Raw genomic sequence first — 18019 nt, 5'->3', positions numbered from 1 at the left:
TTTTAACTGGGAGAAAAAATGTGTGTTGTGTTATGTGACGAGGCACTGCACCACCTGCACCCCCTTTTTTAAAATCCTAAATCCACCCATGAAGAGAGGTACAGGGGGCAGTTTCACCTGGTAGTGCCAGCACAGTACCTGGAGATAAAATAGGACAGAGTAGTTTTTTGTTGTTATTGTTCAATGAGGAATTAAATAAATATCCAAACCCTCTGCATTTTTCACAAGATGAGATTCTTGTTGTTCAAACAGCTCCAGTTAAAGCAAGATGTCTACTGCAGAGTTGACTAAATTCACTCTGCAGTAACATCTCAGCATCTACACATGCAGCCCTATTAGGCCACAGTAAACTAATAAACACTGCCATAGGTTAGCATGCAGCAACACACATGTAGACACTGACATGGCTGGCTGGGGCATGAGGGTGCTTCAGTGGAGGGGCTGCCTACCAGCTAGCCCCACACTGGAGCACTCTCATGCTCCAGCCTCTCTGCAGGACACTGAGCTGAGTCAGAGCATCCCTGAACTGGCAGGCTGACCCCCCTGACCCCTTGCCAGCTAGGGCTGCTCTGACCTGGCTCAATGTACTGAGGTTCCAAGTACACATGTAAACATGGTACCTGGGAGTAAAAAACTCCAGCACAATATGCACCAGTTTATTGCACTGCATTAATTGCATGTGTAGATGCCTAGTGGGTGCATCTACATGTGAACTTTATCATGGAGTAGACTCTGCAGTAAAGCATCACTGTCTATACATGTGCCAGTATTAGGATGCAGTAAATTAATTAACTGTGCCGTAAGATAGTGCTGCCTGGGACAGTAATATCTTACGGTAGAGTAATTTACCATGCTGAAATGTATGTGTGGATGCTGATTGTGGGCATACATTGCACCCAGTCAACCCAACCAACCAGGGGCCCGCTCCATCCTGGCTCAAATTGCCACTGTCCTGGCTGTATGTGTAGATGCTGCACCCAGGAGCAGTTTCCTCTGGCTCAAACAGCTGAGGAGTTTATTGCATCACTTTAATTGCACATGTAGATGTACCCAGTGTGAAGCAGACATTTGATGAACATTCAGTTTAGATCAATTCTATCTTTTAACACAACTCTTGAGAAGCAAATAGTTAACCCCCATATTCATACTCATAAAGTATGTAGACAGAGATGTTTTTTCAGTAAAAAGTTAATTTAAAATTGTTTTTCTAAATTTTCCATAGTAAAGCAGCTGAGACCCAAGAAAAGTGGTTCTCAACGAAGGTGATGCCAAAATCAGAAAAGTTATGGAGGTGTGTCTCAAGTCTAAAAAAGGTTGGGAGCCACTCCTTTAGATCCATCATACAGACCTCTGCCATTTAAGCTAATGGTGTATAACTGATAGCACAAGCAAATCATTATCCTCTCTGTGGACTGGCCCTAAAGGATGATGCCCCATTTTACCAGTGGGCTTCACATATATGCTGGTATCACCGGAATGGTGAGACACAGGAGTCTAGGAGTTCCATTCCAGGCACTCCATGTGCTCCAGTGGACACCAGCTCCTATGCCCATTCCTGCCAAGCATGAGCCCTTTTTACCATCCCTTTCCTATTCTTGCCTCCATCTCAGGACTTCTCATTTAACTTGTCCCAGTCATAATGTCTTCAGCTTCTAATCCCAGTACACAGCAAGTCTTGGGTTTGCATTTCTGGACACCCTCTCTCAGTCTACCATTCACTCCTATTTCTCTACACCTTGCCCAGAAAACTCCAGTATCCCCAGGCCCGGTCTTCATCCAGTACCTTACTAACAATAGCCTCCAGTCCAATTCCTAGTCCATATTCCCCATTTCCAACGGCTTCCAGTTCCCTTCTCTCTTCACATGCTCCTCATATCATCTCAGTGCCAATTCTACCCCAAGAACCTGGCTCCTCATCAGGGCTGTCTTCTTCACTCAACTTTTCCTCTTCACCCCACTGGATCTCACCCAGCTAGTCCCAGTCTCATCCCCTACTTCCTCATTTGATCTTAGTTTCCCCACATCCAGCTGCATCCCCAGCCCTCTCCACTGCCCCACTTCCCCTCTAAGACCCTAGTCCTAGTCTCCTTGCTTAGCCAGGCTCAATTTCTACTTCAGCTCCCTGACCCAGTCTAATTTGTCCATTCAATCCTTGTCCTACCTCCTTCCCAGCAGCTTTTACTCCTGGTCTCCTTATCCCAATCTAAACTCCCATCGCTGCTTAGTCTGCTTTTTCTCCTTTCAGCAGAAAACTGAATGGGCTCAGGCAGTCTCTCTAGGCTCAGTTCATGTGCCTGGTCCAAAAACAGCCTGCGGCTGCAATTGCAGGCACACTCCTGTGCAGTCCCAGGCTGGAGTAGATACTCTGTAGATATAATCTCCAGGAAATGGAGCTACTGAAAATCTAAATAGCCTCTACTGGGCTGCAGTTTTTCAAAGGCTTATAAACTTAGCTACATTTGGGCAGGTGTTCTCATGGGACAGTAACCAACAAACCCCTGATACCCTTCCAGATTTCAAGGCTCTGCTCCAAAGCACAAAACAACTGAAAATGTGACTAGAAATTTTTTTAACATCATTTTCTTGGTGCCTGTGAAAACACAGAATAGTTTTAACAGAAATAACCAGCCTGAGGAAACCATCTAGCATAGAAAATTTAATTCCAAATTGTGACAGTACACCTTTGGGTGCTTGCCACTTTAAGGGCTTAAGCAGGCTGCAGACCAGCCTGCAGATGGGAGCAGACCCAAGCAGGCAGTCACATGGCAGCCAGGAGGCTGCCTGATTGGTGGAGGGCTGGGCAGCCTGGGTATAAGACCAGACCGGAGAGCAGATTTGGCAGTTGCAACTGGGGAGCCGAAGGCTGAATATCTCCTGTCCTGAGCACTGCTGCTCCAGTAACATCTGGAGGTCAGGGTAAGAATTATGGGGAAGTGAAGGGGGCTGAAGACCTGGGGCTGTGGAAAGTCCAGCTTATAGTGGGGGGGGGGGGGGGCGGGGGGGCTGTGTAGACAGGGACCCAAGAGAGGGGCCAAGATGGCCTATTGAGAAAGGTTGGGTAATCAAAGGCCCAGAGAAGACACAGGCCAGCCTGAGCAGAAGGGCCTTGGAGTCTGTGGGCCCACAGAGGGGCTAGGTAGTCCCCCTGAATAGAACTGTTGAAAGCATAGGTGACTGAGGGAAAGCCTGGGAAAGCCCAGGGAATAGAGCTGACCCTGGAGGGGCTCTGAGCCCAGTGTAGTAAAGGACTGTTTGGTACAAAATCTGTGGGGCTCTAGGCAAGCCTGGTGTGAGAGAACTGATTAAGGGGAGAGCCCAAGGGTGGACTCCTATTGAGGGAAAGAGTCAGGTGTTTGTAGTTTGACCCAGGGCTCTCAACTGGCCCAAGCTGGGTCCAGAGTACAAGTGGCCGAAGGGCAAGCATGCCCACTGTGAGGGGCAGTCCTGGGCAGTGGAGAGCTCTGGCAACCCAGCTGGCTAGAGAGTGGGGCCAGGCGCAAGTGAGTGAAGGTCTCTCAAGGGAGAGATCACTGGTGAGAGAGTAAGGTGGTCAGTCAGCAGGCAGTCGGGAATGACTGAGGATGAAGCTCAGCCACCTGATAGGAGATATCTTCTAAGGGGCCAGAGAGAGATGAGGCCAGCGACTGAGGGTCAAGTTATGAGGGGGAGGCTGGGACAGAGTACCCAGGAGTGAGCAGCCCAGGAAGAACATCAAGGAGCCCAGAGGGAGTGGAGAAAGACCAGGGCAGGTAGGCCTGTGATGGTCCTGGGGCATGACCTAAAACTACACCCTGCTGGGGTTGGGTGGTGCTGTGGGGCTGCCTGTGGTGGGGCAGTCTCCAGGAAATGCCACACCTATGCCTCTCTAGTGAAAGGTGAGTATGGGGTGTCGGAAAGCCTCAGGTCCCGCTGCCTTGCGGGTGACCCTGTGGAGGGGAAAGGCTAGGGGAGCACACCCTGAAAGAAAAGCACCAGGCTTGGGCAACATTACCGTAGGGGCCAGGAAGGCCCAAGGCCCAACCCCTGACAGGATGAGGCCTATTGGGAGGCCTTAATAAGAACAAGGCCTAGCAGGAGGTATATTTAGAGGTCCAGGTACATCGACAGACACTTGAGGCCTAAGTAGGCTGTAGGCCAAGTGTGAGATGCCTGAGGACAGGGGCCAGAGCCAGCTCACAGTGTGGGGCGGTAGGCTCAACACCCTTTGTAGAGTAGGGACTGAACTGGGTGGCCTCAAGGTCTGCAAAGCAGAGGCCTCAGTGAGGGGGCACATGGCCAAGGCACATCTGAGGATGCCTGAGGCCAAGTTTGGACCAGTGGCCAAGTGTAGCCTAGCAGTGCGGCCGTGGGGGGGGAGTTAGAAGTGATTTTTGGATGCAATCTGCGAGGCATGGGACACAGTAAAGGAGAAGTTGGAGCTGTGCATTATGCCCTTGGCATCAAGGCATTAAATAGGCAACCTCCCGCCTATGAACAACTCTTAGTTACAACAGTGGCACAGCAGGCAAGTCAGGTGGGGAAACTACCCTAGACAGGTGGGTGGGCCAGTGTTGGGACCGGCCTCATGATGGCCCCCGTCACACACACAGTTTTAAGTTTGACAATATTCTTAGTAGTTGAAGCCAGGGCTATGTAATATGAACACTGAACAATCTTAAGAATACAAAATGCTGTCTATAATAAAATATTTCATACTTCTAGTAGGATGTTTGAAAGATATAGTGGAGCACGGTGAAAATGCATTGCCCTAGCTTCAGACAAGCATTTGAGCCTCACTCTTGGACTCATGCTGAAAGGTCCTTAGTTAATGTAGCTATAAATGCTTGCCTGTGGAGCCAGAGGCAGTCAAAAGTAAATGATGACCATACCACACCCTAGTATGCTGCTGACTACAGAAGCTGACATGCCTTTACCATGCTATCCTGATGGGTCTTTTAAGCTCAGGTAGATCGTGACTGATTAGCATACTTACTTATTATTTTCAAGCACTCATAAAACTATATAAATGAACCAGAAAACTTCCCTCTAAAACACATTCCTTCCATCAAAGACCCTTTAATACCAAAACTACTTTGAAAAGTGAAATCTCTGCAAAGAATCAAAGGATAATGTATTGCAATATACAGTTGGGTGCCAAGGGACCTCCCAGAGTTGCCAGAGTTTCCCCAATTGATTTTTTTTTAGTAGTCTTGACTTTGTACTTTGGAATTGCCTCAGTTTTCCAAATTTTTGTATTCCATTGTTAAGTCATGTCTTACAATGCAGCGCGCACAAGGTGCTAAAACATTTCATTTGTTTTTTTCTAGAGGACACAAGTAAGGTACTCAATACAACAAATTGTTAAAATATGAAATATTTTGTGTTCTGTTCTATTATCAATGAACCTTCATCCAACATTTAAAAATGTAAATAATAAGGTTGGATTTAGCAACCCAATGTGAATATATAAATCAGATATTACCAGAGAAAACAGGTAAAAATGTTAACTACAAATTTTCTTACCTAAGATGCAAGTGTCTCCAACACAGATAATTTAGCATAATAATAAATGTGCAGCTTGAGTTTGACATTAAGACAAAGATAAACCATCTAAAATAGGTATGACACATCACTCCATTTGTAGACGAGTGAGTCTGACCTACTAGCTTTGTGCAGAGCGTTGTAGTTAGTAAGTCCTACTAACAAGACACTACCTTGCACCTATCCCTGCATATCCCTGTCGCTCAGCAATGTAATGGGTTAATGCAGGGAGTGGCAACCTACAGCCAGGGTTGCCAAACCAATGAATTTTCTTTACTGACAATCTACAAGTCTTTACTGACAGCCAAACTTTTTTTTTTTTCTTACTAACATGCCTTTACTGATATGTTTTACATAATGTAAATGTAACACTTCTATTAGACTTGGCCTTGCTGCCAGGCCCCAGTTAGAAGTGCTGGGTTCAAACTTAGAGGTTAAACATCAACCATAGTAAAAAAAAACTAAAAACGTTTGGGTGTCAGTAAAAAGATTTCAGTAAAAATAATTAAAAAAAACAAACAAAAAAACCCCTTGAGTTTGCAATCCTGCTCAACTGCAGCAATGGTTTTATGCTGTGCTGCCCCATCCTATGCCAGGCCCCCCCTCATCCCCAGATCCTGCACTGTCATCCCCTCCCGAGTTTCTCCCCAGCCTTACCCGTCAGCCCCACATCCCATCCTGGCCTGGACCCCCAAAGAAGCCTACCTATGACCCAGCTATATTACAAGCAGCCTGGGATTCAGCAGCAGCAGAACATGCTCCCTGCACAGTGCTGTGCTCCTGCTTGGACACCAGATAGCACTACTCTGCTCTGCATATAGGAGTTTATTAAGCTGTGGCTGCTTAGTGTTTTTACTAATGGCTAAAGTTTTGTTGTTTTTTCCTGTCTTTGCTGACACATTTTTGGCCTGGGGTTTTTTTTGTTTTTTGTTTTGTTTTAACTGACAGCCAATAAAGTATACTGACAGTTGGCAACCCTGCCTACAACCTACAGGCTGAATTGCCTTGGGAAGAGATGAGATCCAGCCTCCAGAAGCTCAGAGAACTGGAGTATGCCCCAGCTTCAGTACCCACAGAGGCACCCCCAGGGTCCTATTGCCTACCGTGTTTAGTTTATGCTCTCTGAGGCAGCAGAGGAGGCATCCCCACTGCCTATCACCTGCCTTTTTCTATTCCCTTCCCGGCATTCTGCTTATTGCTAGAGAGGTATGGGGGTGTGGCCCACACTGAGGCCTGGATCACAAGCAGCAGCCCACAGTGATTAAAGGTTGCTGACCCCTGGGTTAACACATTAGCTGTCACCTTCCAAATACTGCAGTTCAAATTCTGCTCATAAATTTAAAAAATCTTAGCTTATATTCATATGTAGACATTCACAGTATTTTTAAAGGTGTCACACTAACAAGCCTGGAGAATAAAGTCCTGTATTTTTCCACAGAACAGGAAGCAATAATTCTAGTTCCAATCCTGTTTAATCTTTGGATGCAAGATGGTAATTAAACCTTTATCTCAAATCAATCCTTGGCTTTCCTGTGTAGACAAATTTGCCAATGAAGGTATCATTTTATGCCAAGGTATTGTTTTTGTGACGCAGACAATTGTGTACTGGGAAACCATTTGAGATGATTGACCATCTACCCGATCAACACTAGCTTTTGTTTACTACTGACCTGGGAATACCTCAACTAGAAATCTAAAAGTAAAAGGCTCTGTATAAACTAATGCATTCAGAGGCCTCAAGCTGTCAATGCTACTAATATGTACAAAGTAAAAAAAATATATTCAGTAACTAATTCCTGACTCATCTAATTTCTGAAAGACACAGAAAAGTGCTTAAGTGAATGCATCCTACGTCCTTCAGAATATTTGTTCATCACATGATGCAGAATGATTATTTGTTTCAACTGACAAGAGTCTCAAGAGTCTGAAGCAGGGATACTGCAGGTGAGAACTATTGGCCAGTTCTCAGCAGCAAGACTACAATTAATGCTCTAAATTCATTATTCTTGCGCGTATCAGATAAAAACAAAACAAAAATATATTTTTCCTCAATGAACTGAATCCCACTTTACCTCAGTTTATAACTTCCCAACAATGTGGAAAAATTATAAAAAACAACCAAAACAACCCTGATCTTGGGTTTATGAAAATAAATGTAATATATAAACGCCTGTGCTGCATGCTGAATAAGGCTGACAGTCTGGGATTTTGTAATTCTTTCCCTAGACAACAGAAGAGGCTTGTAAACTCTGCTTTAATTATTAGACTCCATTGTCTCCCGGGGAGGGGGGGTAATGAAGATGCCTTGGCTTGAGAGGCTATAGCAATTAAACTGTAGAGCCAATTTTCAATTCTGGAAATGATCCCTGGTGAAGCTTATTCATGCTGCACTTTAAGTAGTAGTGCTATTTGCCGATCATTCCTATCAGGGTCAGAGAAGTAGGGCTGGAAGGGACATCCAGAGGTCACCTAGTCCAACCCCCTGCTTAAGGCAGGATCACCCCTATCTAGACCAACTCATACAGCCATAATCTAAACTCTACATAAGACTACCCTCAACCCTGCCACAACATATATCTACCAACCTAACCTGCCACAAATAAAGCTGGGGAAACACAACAGCCAATGTCTTCCTTCTATAAAATGTTAGCAATATATGCTCAAGAGGTCCCAGATAGAGAGCTGTGCTCCCTGCTACAGAGGAAGGAACAAACCTCCACAGTCCATACTAATCTGACCATGGGGTAAAATTCCTTCCTGACCCCAAATATGGTGATTGATCTGACCCTGAGTAGACTGGCAAGACCCTCTAGCCAGGAACCTCTAGCTTTGCTCCTAGCAGGATAATTGGCACACCCCAGCTGAAGTTCCCAGTCTGAGCTGGAGTCAACACCCAGTGCCTCTAAGGAGACTTAAAAACACCCTGACATATAGCAGGAAAAAAAGAAATGGAGGGGGAGGCACAAAGGAGGCAAGAGCAACCAGCAAAGCCCAGAAGCATGAGAAATATCCATGGTAGAAAATAGGCATAGCTATGCCTAGATCATCGACAACCAGTGGCAATTCAAACTCGTCTGGAATACCTTCAGTGATGCACAGTCCACAGCCTCACTAGGCAACTTACTCCGCTGCCTCACTATTCTGACAGTGAAGAAGTTTTTCTGGATATCCAATCTGTATTTACTTTGCTGCAACTTCAAGCCATTGGTCTGCATCCTCCTCTCTACATCAAAAAAGAAAAGGTGCTTTCCCTCTTCTTTATGGAAGCCCTTCAAGTATTTGAAGACTGCCATCATGCCCCCTCTTAAGTGCCTTTTCCTTGTCCAGATAACCCTTCTTAGATGTCTACCTACCCTTAATTTTTTTTTGTGAACAATGAGGCAAAGTAGCTGTTGAGTAGTTCTGCCTTCTTTGTATCTTTGGTTAGGAGTTTCCCCTGGCTTGTTAACACAGGGCCCACAGATTCCTTGGCTCTTCCTTTCTGGCCAAAATACTTCTAGAACCTCCTCTTCTTGTCCTTAACTTTCTTTGCCAGGTGCAGCTTGTTCCTTATTTTTGCCTTCCCAATTTTGTCCCTCAAGTTTCGGGCTATTTCCTTGATGACCTGCCCATTCTCTCTTTGCCTGTATACCTTTCTTTGGCATTTGAGGCATTTTAGAAGCTCCTTATGTAGACGCTGGATTTATAACCCAGATACTTTATTCTGGGCAGACCCAAACCCTCAGACTGATCACAACTTCTTCTATTTGATAATAGGTAAATTGCACTGATACACAGTGATACCAGATAAGAGTAATGCAGACGAGACAAACAAAATAATCCTCACATTTAATTTATCTACGAGTTTCAGAGTTCACAGAGGAAAGGTATGCCTGGCCAATATGCAAGCTTCACCCTATGGTTCTTTCTTGAATGGCAGCAGTCTTGGAGGTCAAGGACCAAACCCTCACCTCCACCCAGTGGGGTGGGTGACACGGGCTAGTGGTGTGCCTTCTGCCCATAGGGGCCTTGGAATCCCCCTTTGGGAACCACTTGCTACTCTGAAATCCCTCCTTTTGTATTCCTCTTCTCTTCAGATGACAAAGATTTCCGGGTACTGTTGACTGGTTTCCCTGTGGTCATCATAGCGTCCATGCTCTGTTCTGTCAGCATATTCCATTGTTTCCACAAACCCATCACATGCATACATCTTAATTCGGTCATTTACCAGTATTTTAATTTGGGCATGCCTATCCTCCTAATTTGATCTGTCCACCAAAACCAGAAATCCCAGGGGCTTTGCAGCTGGGCACTATGACCTGGCACCACCATGGGAAGCCCATCTTTGTTATGGGTTTTCAGGGAACATTGTGCAAATTTCCCAGCCTGTTTCTCCATTGGCCTCAAAACACTGTCTGCCTTGAAAGCTGTGAAACTTTGTCACAAACGAGATTTTAGAAACCAATTAACCCTTGCTATTCCCCTAAACCATTGTTCTAATGCAATGGTCTACTTTACCTACAAGCCAATCCCTAAAAAAAAAAAAAAAAATCTCTAAAAATCATTTTCTAGCCATCACTTGGGCAGCTACATTGATCTTTTACCATTCTTCTTGTGCTTCCATTGTGTTGAGACAGTTTCTTGTTGGGCTTCCAATACTGTGCCCCTTTAGAAACTCCCAGCCCTCCTGGTCACGTTTATCCTTCAATCTATGCCATGATACTATGCCTATTAACTCCTTGAGGCAGATGAAATCCACCTTTTCGAAATCTAATCTAATTTTGCTGATCTTATGCTTTCCCAGCTGCAGGATCTAGAATTCTAGTGTATCGTGATCACTTCCTTCCAAATTACCCATCACCTTCACATCCTCCACCAGTTCTTCTCGGTTGGTCAGGACAAAATCCAAGATAGATGATCCTGTAGTTGTATCCTCCACTATCTGGAACAGAAAGTTGTCCTCCAGAAGTTAGGATGTGGCTTGCCATTTTATGTTTGGCTACACCGTTTTCCAGAAGATATCTGGAAAATTCAAGTCTCCTATCAGTACCATCCCATAGCTGTTGGATAGATTTGCCACCTGCTTGAAGAGTGCCTCATCCACCTCCTCTTCCTGATTAGGTGGCTTGTAATAAATCCCCACTATTATATTGGTGCCATGTTTTTCACCTTTCATCCTCACCCAAATGCATTCTGCTTTGCCATCTTCTTCCTCTTGAACCAGGGAACAAGTGTGTGCATTTTTGACAAACAAGGCAACACCTTTTGTTCCCAAGCCTGTCCTTCAAAATCAGAGTGTAAATCTTGATGTTCACATTCTAGTCATAAGAGATATCCCATCAGGTGTTGCTGATTTCACTTATAAGTAGTACTGCTATCTGCTGATTATTCCTATCTTCAGCCACTAGCCATAATAAATTAATATATTTTGAATTTCTAAGTGACTTTTTGGATGGGACCAGTATAGGTCTACCACTGATCCTAGTTTAGTTAGGCTCGAGGGCGAGTACCAGAGCTGTAGCCACAGCAACAGACTGCCCTTCTATTGTTTGTACAATAAAAGCTCTGTTATCCAGCATCCCTCGGGAATGTGGGATGCCAGTTAATCAAATATGCTGGTTAATCAATTGTGCACCATCTGGTGCACTCCCTGGCATCAGTGTGCCGAGGGACAGGGAGAGGGCCCCGCACAGGTTGCTTCGCCCCGGGCTGTGGGCTGAAAAAGTGACAAAGAAAAGCTCGGCTTGTGGCGGCAAAACTTCTGGTACTTCTGGTTTCACTTTTGCCATGTCCCTCAGATGCCGGTTAGTAGAGTTTTCCAGCTAATAAAGTGCCAGTTAACACAGCTTTTGCTGTACTCAGTTCCAGGACAAGGGCCTTCCCCCCAACCCTGCCCCACCACTATGTTAAATGGGGGGAGTGGAGGCATCTCATTTTGGAGTTAAGTAAATATGGTATATGAATAATCCAGGATTCAGCTGAAATAATGGTGAAAGGTTAGGTGTGGGACAGCAGAAGTAAGAAGCTGAAAGGAACAATTATTACTGGTAAACAGTAATTTACCTTGATTCTAAGATTACGCAGTAGTGAGAAAGAAGTATTATACAACTCTTTGCAAGCACTAATAATACAAAAAATAGTGGATCTGAAAACAGACTTTGCAAAATTAAGAACTGTCTAAAAACAATTATATTTTAATTACAACAGTTATTTACTATTTCATTACATAAGGTGCATTATAACCCCTCTGTTTTTATGCCCTTATACCTTTCTAAAACAATGATCACTTGTAGAGCTCAGATTATCCTTGCTTATTCTCATCCACAAGATACTATTTTTGGATTATTTGAGGAAAAATATCACTTGAGTAACTGCAGAATGCCAGGTAAGTTTGTTTGTAGCTGTAGGTGTAATTGTTTGGTAGCCAAGGATATTTTTAGAATATAGAAGGAGAAACCAAGGGACAAAGGCTTGTAAAGGAACAGAAGCTAACATGAGAAATAGACTAGGTGAACATGAAAACAAGATTTAAAGAGATTGGAAAACATTTTTGTTCATTCTGTTCCATATCATCAGTGCCCATTTAATAGAACAAGAAAAATATAGGTATATTAATCAGAACATATTAAAGCCAAGAAAAATGGAAGACATTTCCAGCAGCAGCAAATCATTTTTGTTGCATTTTAATGATTGACGAGCCTGGAAACAAAGACTAAACACTGGAACTCAGATTAAATTTATAGGAGAGGAAGGAGGAATTACAGAACTGAACTCTGATAGTGACAGATATGAAAGTAGTCAAGTCCATATATTGTACCAGAAAAATCACAAAGTGAAAAAGGAGCTATGTGAAGTAACGCAGGCCCCTGACAGATGTTAAAACAATGGCATAACTGAGATTTGGAGGGGTTTTATGTTGCAGCCCAAACATCATGTCTCCTGCCATGCCAGACATGCATAGCCAGAGACACAATGTACTAGAGCATAGATCCACTAGAGCACGGACCTGGGATTCCTCCAGTCCCAATCGCTCTACTGCTGATCCGCCTCCAGTCCGATCCTGCAGACTGGGCAGGAGGTGGCTCTGTCCCAAATCCAGGGCTGCCCCCTACCCTCCCTGGTTCTAAAACCAGGGCTGTTGGGGCTGGGTCTGACAATCAGCTGATTTCTCAGAGTCCTTAAAGTACCTTCTTGAAGTCCTGAGGCACTGGAACCCTGAGACTGGGGAGCCTCTCCTCCAGCTGGGGGTCCCATGCCTTGGGACATCTAAAAAGTATGGGTTTGGCCCAGCTCCCTGTAGCTTGGCATTTTTAAGTGCCTTTCCCTGCAAGGAAGGCTGCTAGGCTGTGAGGTTGCTGGCTTCTCAGTGGCCAGAGCCCCTCAGCTCCCCCCACCCTTGCAACCAGGTTTCATGGCAGCTGTTTTTCAGCAACAGGACCAGGGCTGATTGTCACCATTGGTATGGCTACATGTACAATTTATGATGTGGAACAGAAATAAGAGTAACAGACTGAGCAGGGGAAGAGGTTTGAGTGGTACTTGGGGAGGGTGTGGGGCTGACCTTGTGGCACACCTGCCAAAAAGGCTGGTCCCTACTGCTGTGAAGAATAATCCTGAGATGTTGCCAAGGTAACCCACTAGAGCATATAATCCTGGGATTCTGCTGGGGATTATATCGAGACAAGGAGAGGTGGGATTGTTTGTGATCTTTGGATGGAGTGGGAAAGAATAAGATTAAGTGCCTGATTTGTTGAAAAATAAATGTAAACCTCATATTCAGTATTTCACAATGATCCAGGGACAGAACATTCTCCCAAAATATATGACACCAGCAGAGAGTGAGAAGAGGACAAAGTCTAGAGAAATCAGATTACCCTGAGACACCATGCTGATGTATTGTGATGAATCATACTTTACACTTTGTTATGATAAGTCCCATTTTCATATATCTAGTGTTAGTTCTTAGCTTGTTACTCATGTTTTGGGTGGGGGTTTTGGGGTGGGGCTGGTGGTATTCAAAATATTGGGGGTTTTTTTGTTTTTTTTAATTATGGACTTCCTTGTCCCCTAAATTTTATTCTGGGTGTGTACAAATGCAACTTGATGAAGAATGTGCTGTCTAATTTTATTCCAAACATGCAGCTCATCCAATAAAAGATATCACCCCCAAAATCCTTGCCTTTTGCATAATTCCTGGACCATCATGGCTACACCATCACTCTAACACTACCAAGCATCTTATTACATGCTATCCTCTCAAGTACTTACATTTAATTAAAATAGAATGTAGAAGAAAAAATAGTATAACTTTGATCCAACCTGGAAAACAATTAGGACCAGAATAATCCTGGACTTAACATCAAGGAGAGGAGAAGTGAAGGAAATCTTGCCTCCATCTCCACATTGTAAACCCAGTGAAAGATGACTGCAGCCTGGTGTTTGAGAGCACTTGGACTGCTCTATGCATCTGTGGGAGTACAGATCGTCCTAAAAGCCTCTATGAGAATTATTCCTTGAATAAAGGCAGAGCTAAATCTTGCAGGATATAGTCAAGGTATGAAAACAATGCAAATCTCACAACGGCTTGGCAAATACAAATCCTGGAAACAACAGATGTTGATGTTAATTAATGTCAAGTGATGTCGGAGACAGGGAGTCTCAGGTGATGCAATTTTTAAGAGTCCACACACTACTAAGTAAAACTAACTGAAGTGTTTCCATAGCAGCAGAAATTTTATACACAGAAAAAGATAATCCACCTTTTAATAACTGTAAATCAACCAAGCTATCTCATTTTCCTTACATTTGGGGGGCTGTACTTTACATAAAAAAGATCAGAGATAAAAAGTTAATTATTACAGGCAGTCTTCTTTACTTTGGAGCATTTTCAGTTGTTCAGCCTTCATTATACCTTTTAGTGTCTGCTCAGTGCTGAATATCAGCAGTGTGCTGAATATCAACAGATGAGGTACTTTTTTCTTTCTTATTGAACAGCTGATAGTTTGATAACAATTCTATATTGCTCTGTTCAAAAAGCAGGCATGTAGATCTTTCTTAAATCATCCCTGTTTGGTGGAAGTTTAAATTACTTTAAAACAGATAGATAATGGAAAAGTAGTCAGTGTCATCTTGCCAAGCCTGAAATGTTAGAACTATTAAAGGAGACAAACAAATACATAAGCTCACCCAGTCCAGGCAGCAGTTTGTAATGGGCTCATAAGCAAAATGGTTTCAAGTAAGCAAACTGATTTCCCTAGACAAGCAGTGATTTACTTTAACTGCAACGTTCCAGCACAACCTGAAATTTGCTCAAGTCTTCTACATACCTTGTGTAGTTGGGAAACAATATTTAAACCTAAATATACACTTCATGTAGAAATACAAATGCATACTACAGAAAAGAGGTTCAACAGCCTCAAAATGACCATGGGAATAACCATTTAGGGTGCTGTCCTGCTTCAGTTCCAGTCTGAGAATAAAAGAATAATAATAATAGAAAATTAGGGTTGGAAGAGACCTCAGGAGGCCACCTAGTCCAACCCCCTGCTCAGCAGGATCAGCCCCAACTAGATCCTGTGAGCCAAGGCTCTGTCCGTCAGGTCTTAAAAACCTCCAAGGATGGAGATTCCACCACCTCTCTGGGTAACCTGTTCCAGTGTTTCACTACCCTCCTAGTGAGAAGTTTTTCCTAATATCTAACCTAAACTTCCCTTGCTGCAGTTTGAGACCATTGCTCCTTGTTCTGTTATCTGCCACCACTGAGAACAGTCTAGCTCCATCCTCCTTAGAACCCCATTTCAGGCAATTGAAGGCTGCTATTAAGTCCCCTCTCAGTCTTCTCCAGACTACATAAGCCCATTTGCCTCAATCTTTCCTCATAAGTCATGTCCTCCAGCCCCCTTACCATTTTTGTTGCCCTCTGCCAGACTCTCCAATTTGTCCACATCCTTTCTGTAGTGGGGGGCCTAAAATTGGACACAGGACTCCAGATGTGGCCTCTCTAGTGCTGAATAGAAGGGAATAACCACTTCCGTTGATCTGCTGGCAACACTCCTACCAATGCAGCCCAGTATGCCATTAGCCTTCTTGGCAATAATGGTGCACTGCTGGCTCATATTCAGCTTATTGTCTACGGTAACCCCCAGGTCCTTTTCTGCAGAGCTGCTGTCCCAGCCAGTCAGTCCCCAGCCTGTACTTGTACATGGGATTGTTCTGTCCTAAGTGCAGGAGTTTGCACTTGTCCTTGTTGAACCTCATGGGATTCCCTTTGGTCCAGTCCTCCAATTTGTCTAGGTATCTCTGAATCCTAACCCTACCCTCCAGCGTATCTAATGCTGGATTTAGTCATGGTGTTTACCCTGGGCTAACATAGGCCGCATGACAAACTGCATGTTTTAGACTGCATTAACTTATACAAAGTACATACCAACATGGCTACGATGTGCAGGGGTCTATATTCTCTTCTAGCTCTACAAAGCCATGTAAATAACTATGATTTGAAAATTCACTAAAAGTTTTAAATTTGCAAAAGTTTAGTTCTTTTAAAAAACTCAGGCTTTAGAAAAAACATATTCCCACTTGTCTTGATCTTTGCTTTTAAAACAAATGTGAAATTTGAGTTCATCTACATTAGGTCTATTTCAAATTCCTTACAAAAACTCTATGCTGTTCCCCAGTGCTCCCTAAATATCCAGTCCTCCCTGGACATCAAGGGTGAGTGTACATTTGTTCTCAATGCCCTACAGTGACTGGAAATGAGAGCTCTTAGCATTCTCTAATAATCAGAGGTGCTGGTTATCACCTTCTAATTTAACTTTAGGTGCTATGATTTTAACCATATGCAATATGGCTCAAAATTCATATAAACTGGAAAAAAGTATTACCAGCTTAAGCAAAAACACATACCTTTGTGGAATATAAAACAAGTGCTGAGGAGGGGGTTTGTAGAGAACTCCTTCATATACTGGCCATAGACCACTTAAAATTCTGAAGAGAGAGCTCTTTCCACAGCCATTGGGACCAGTGATTAAAAGATGCATTCCTTCCTGTACCTAAAATCATAATGAAAGTGATGAAGCAACAATTTTTCAAAAATCACTACTCTGCTCTAACACATAACACTAAAATCTAAAAACAAAGCCACCTAAACAGTTTAAGTCATTTTCACTAGTTATTAGTTATGTTGTCTGCTTGAAAAAACCCCAAACAAAGAACCCCCAGTGGATTTCCATACAACATATGCATTCAAAGAACAAAAGCAAAGGAACCAGGAGATATCATATTTACTAGCTCCATGAAAGCAACAACATACCCAGAGTTTAGATAGCATGTTATCACTTACAGAAGACACAGGATTATTTTGTGGATGAGTGGGAGTCATTATCACTGACATCTTTTTAATCATTGGGTCACTTTGTTTCTTGGATAAAGGCTGAGTGCCGTTTATTTTAACATGCTATAAAACTGAATTCTACTTTCACAGAGTTGGGAACACTTGCCCACATAACATATGTCACTATCTATGAGGGATTCTGATTTCTGACATTCTTGTACTGCATCTATAAATAACACTTAGAGCCAAATATTCCCTTCACATACTTGTGCTTCAGTCTAAGGGGACTGTAAGCAGTTAAAAGGAATCAGTACCTTACAAGCTTAACATTCCTGTAAACTAGATTAAGCTCCATTACAATGTCAGTCCGCAGCTGGTGATATCAATTTTTCTTATGGAATCAGACAGAAAGGAGTAAACTCCCAAAGCAATATATAAAGTCAATCCCCTTAACCACTTTGACTAAGTACAGAGGTTCAAAAAACCCCAAGGCAAAAATAAATTCAATATTCTCCATTTTTTCCTAAACTGCCTAGATTGAAGCAGTAACAAAGTGAACTGATGTTCAGTGTTTGGGTGGCCAAGACAGGCAGAAGCCTACGCTGGCCCAGGCCAGGCGCTTATGCACACCAACCCTCATGGCCAGGTTGCCTGAGGCTGTTGCGCTCAGCTCAGTGGCAGCTCAGGCCTGGTTGATAGCCAGAGTCTGTGGGGTGCAAGGGAAAAGCCTGCTCTCGGTGTCTTCCCCTCCACTCCCCAGGTCCAAGATGCTCCTTCCCCAACCCCTTGCCTCAGCGGGGGGGGGAAGAGGGGGAGACCACCCCACAGTCAACATTTGCCCGGTATGGAGAGGAAAGCACCCACTTGGGGGCTTTACACCCTCCCACAAGTTAAGCCAAGCTGGGATTGCCCCAGCTCCACTCCTTCCCCAGCCATCACCTCCCAGAGGGGCGGGGGGGGGGACAGGGGTGGGAATGCACCAGACCCTGACCCCTGTGACCCCTGGACCCGTGACCCCTGTGCCAGTCCTCCCAGCCGAGGTCTGCTGGGCATGGAAGGGAAAGCTCCCACTAGGAGGCTTCCCCCCACCGCATTGCAGCTTGAGCCAAGCCCATCTTGAGCTGCTGAGGGGCAGGGGGGAGAGGTGAAAATCCTCCCAGTAGGTGCCCTCTGCGCCCAGCACCTCAG

General features: G+C 44.1%; 1 protein-coding gene across 3 annotated transcripts in view; it reads right to left on the bottom strand.

Moving 5' to 3' along the window:
• The window catches only part of ABCD2 (ATP binding cassette subfamily D member 2), an 88305-nt gene that overhangs the window by 38929 nt on the left and 31357 nt on the right, over window positions 1–18019 (bottom strand). For 2 of the 3 annotated variants that reach the window (XM_059725882.1, XM_019487437.2), the window contains one exon: window positions 16405–16550. In XM_059725882.1, coding sequence (XP_059581865.1) covers window positions 16405–16550 — 146 coding nt within the window. Of the gene's footprint in view, window positions 1–11677; window positions 14969–16404; window positions 16551–18019 lie in introns of those variants that run through there. The other variant, XM_059725883.1, reaches the window with a different exon arrangement.

This window comes from Alligator mississippiensis, chromosome 4 (assembly GCF_030867095.1).
Source record: "Alligator mississippiensis isolate rAllMis1 chromosome 4, rAllMis1, whole genome shotgun sequence".
Classification (NCBI taxonomy): domain Eukaryota; kingdom Metazoa; phylum Chordata; order Crocodylia; family Alligatoridae; genus Alligator; species Alligator mississippiensis.
The sequence above is the reverse complement of the archived record's forward strand: the minus strand, read 5'-3'. Positions and strand labels throughout refer to the sequence as shown.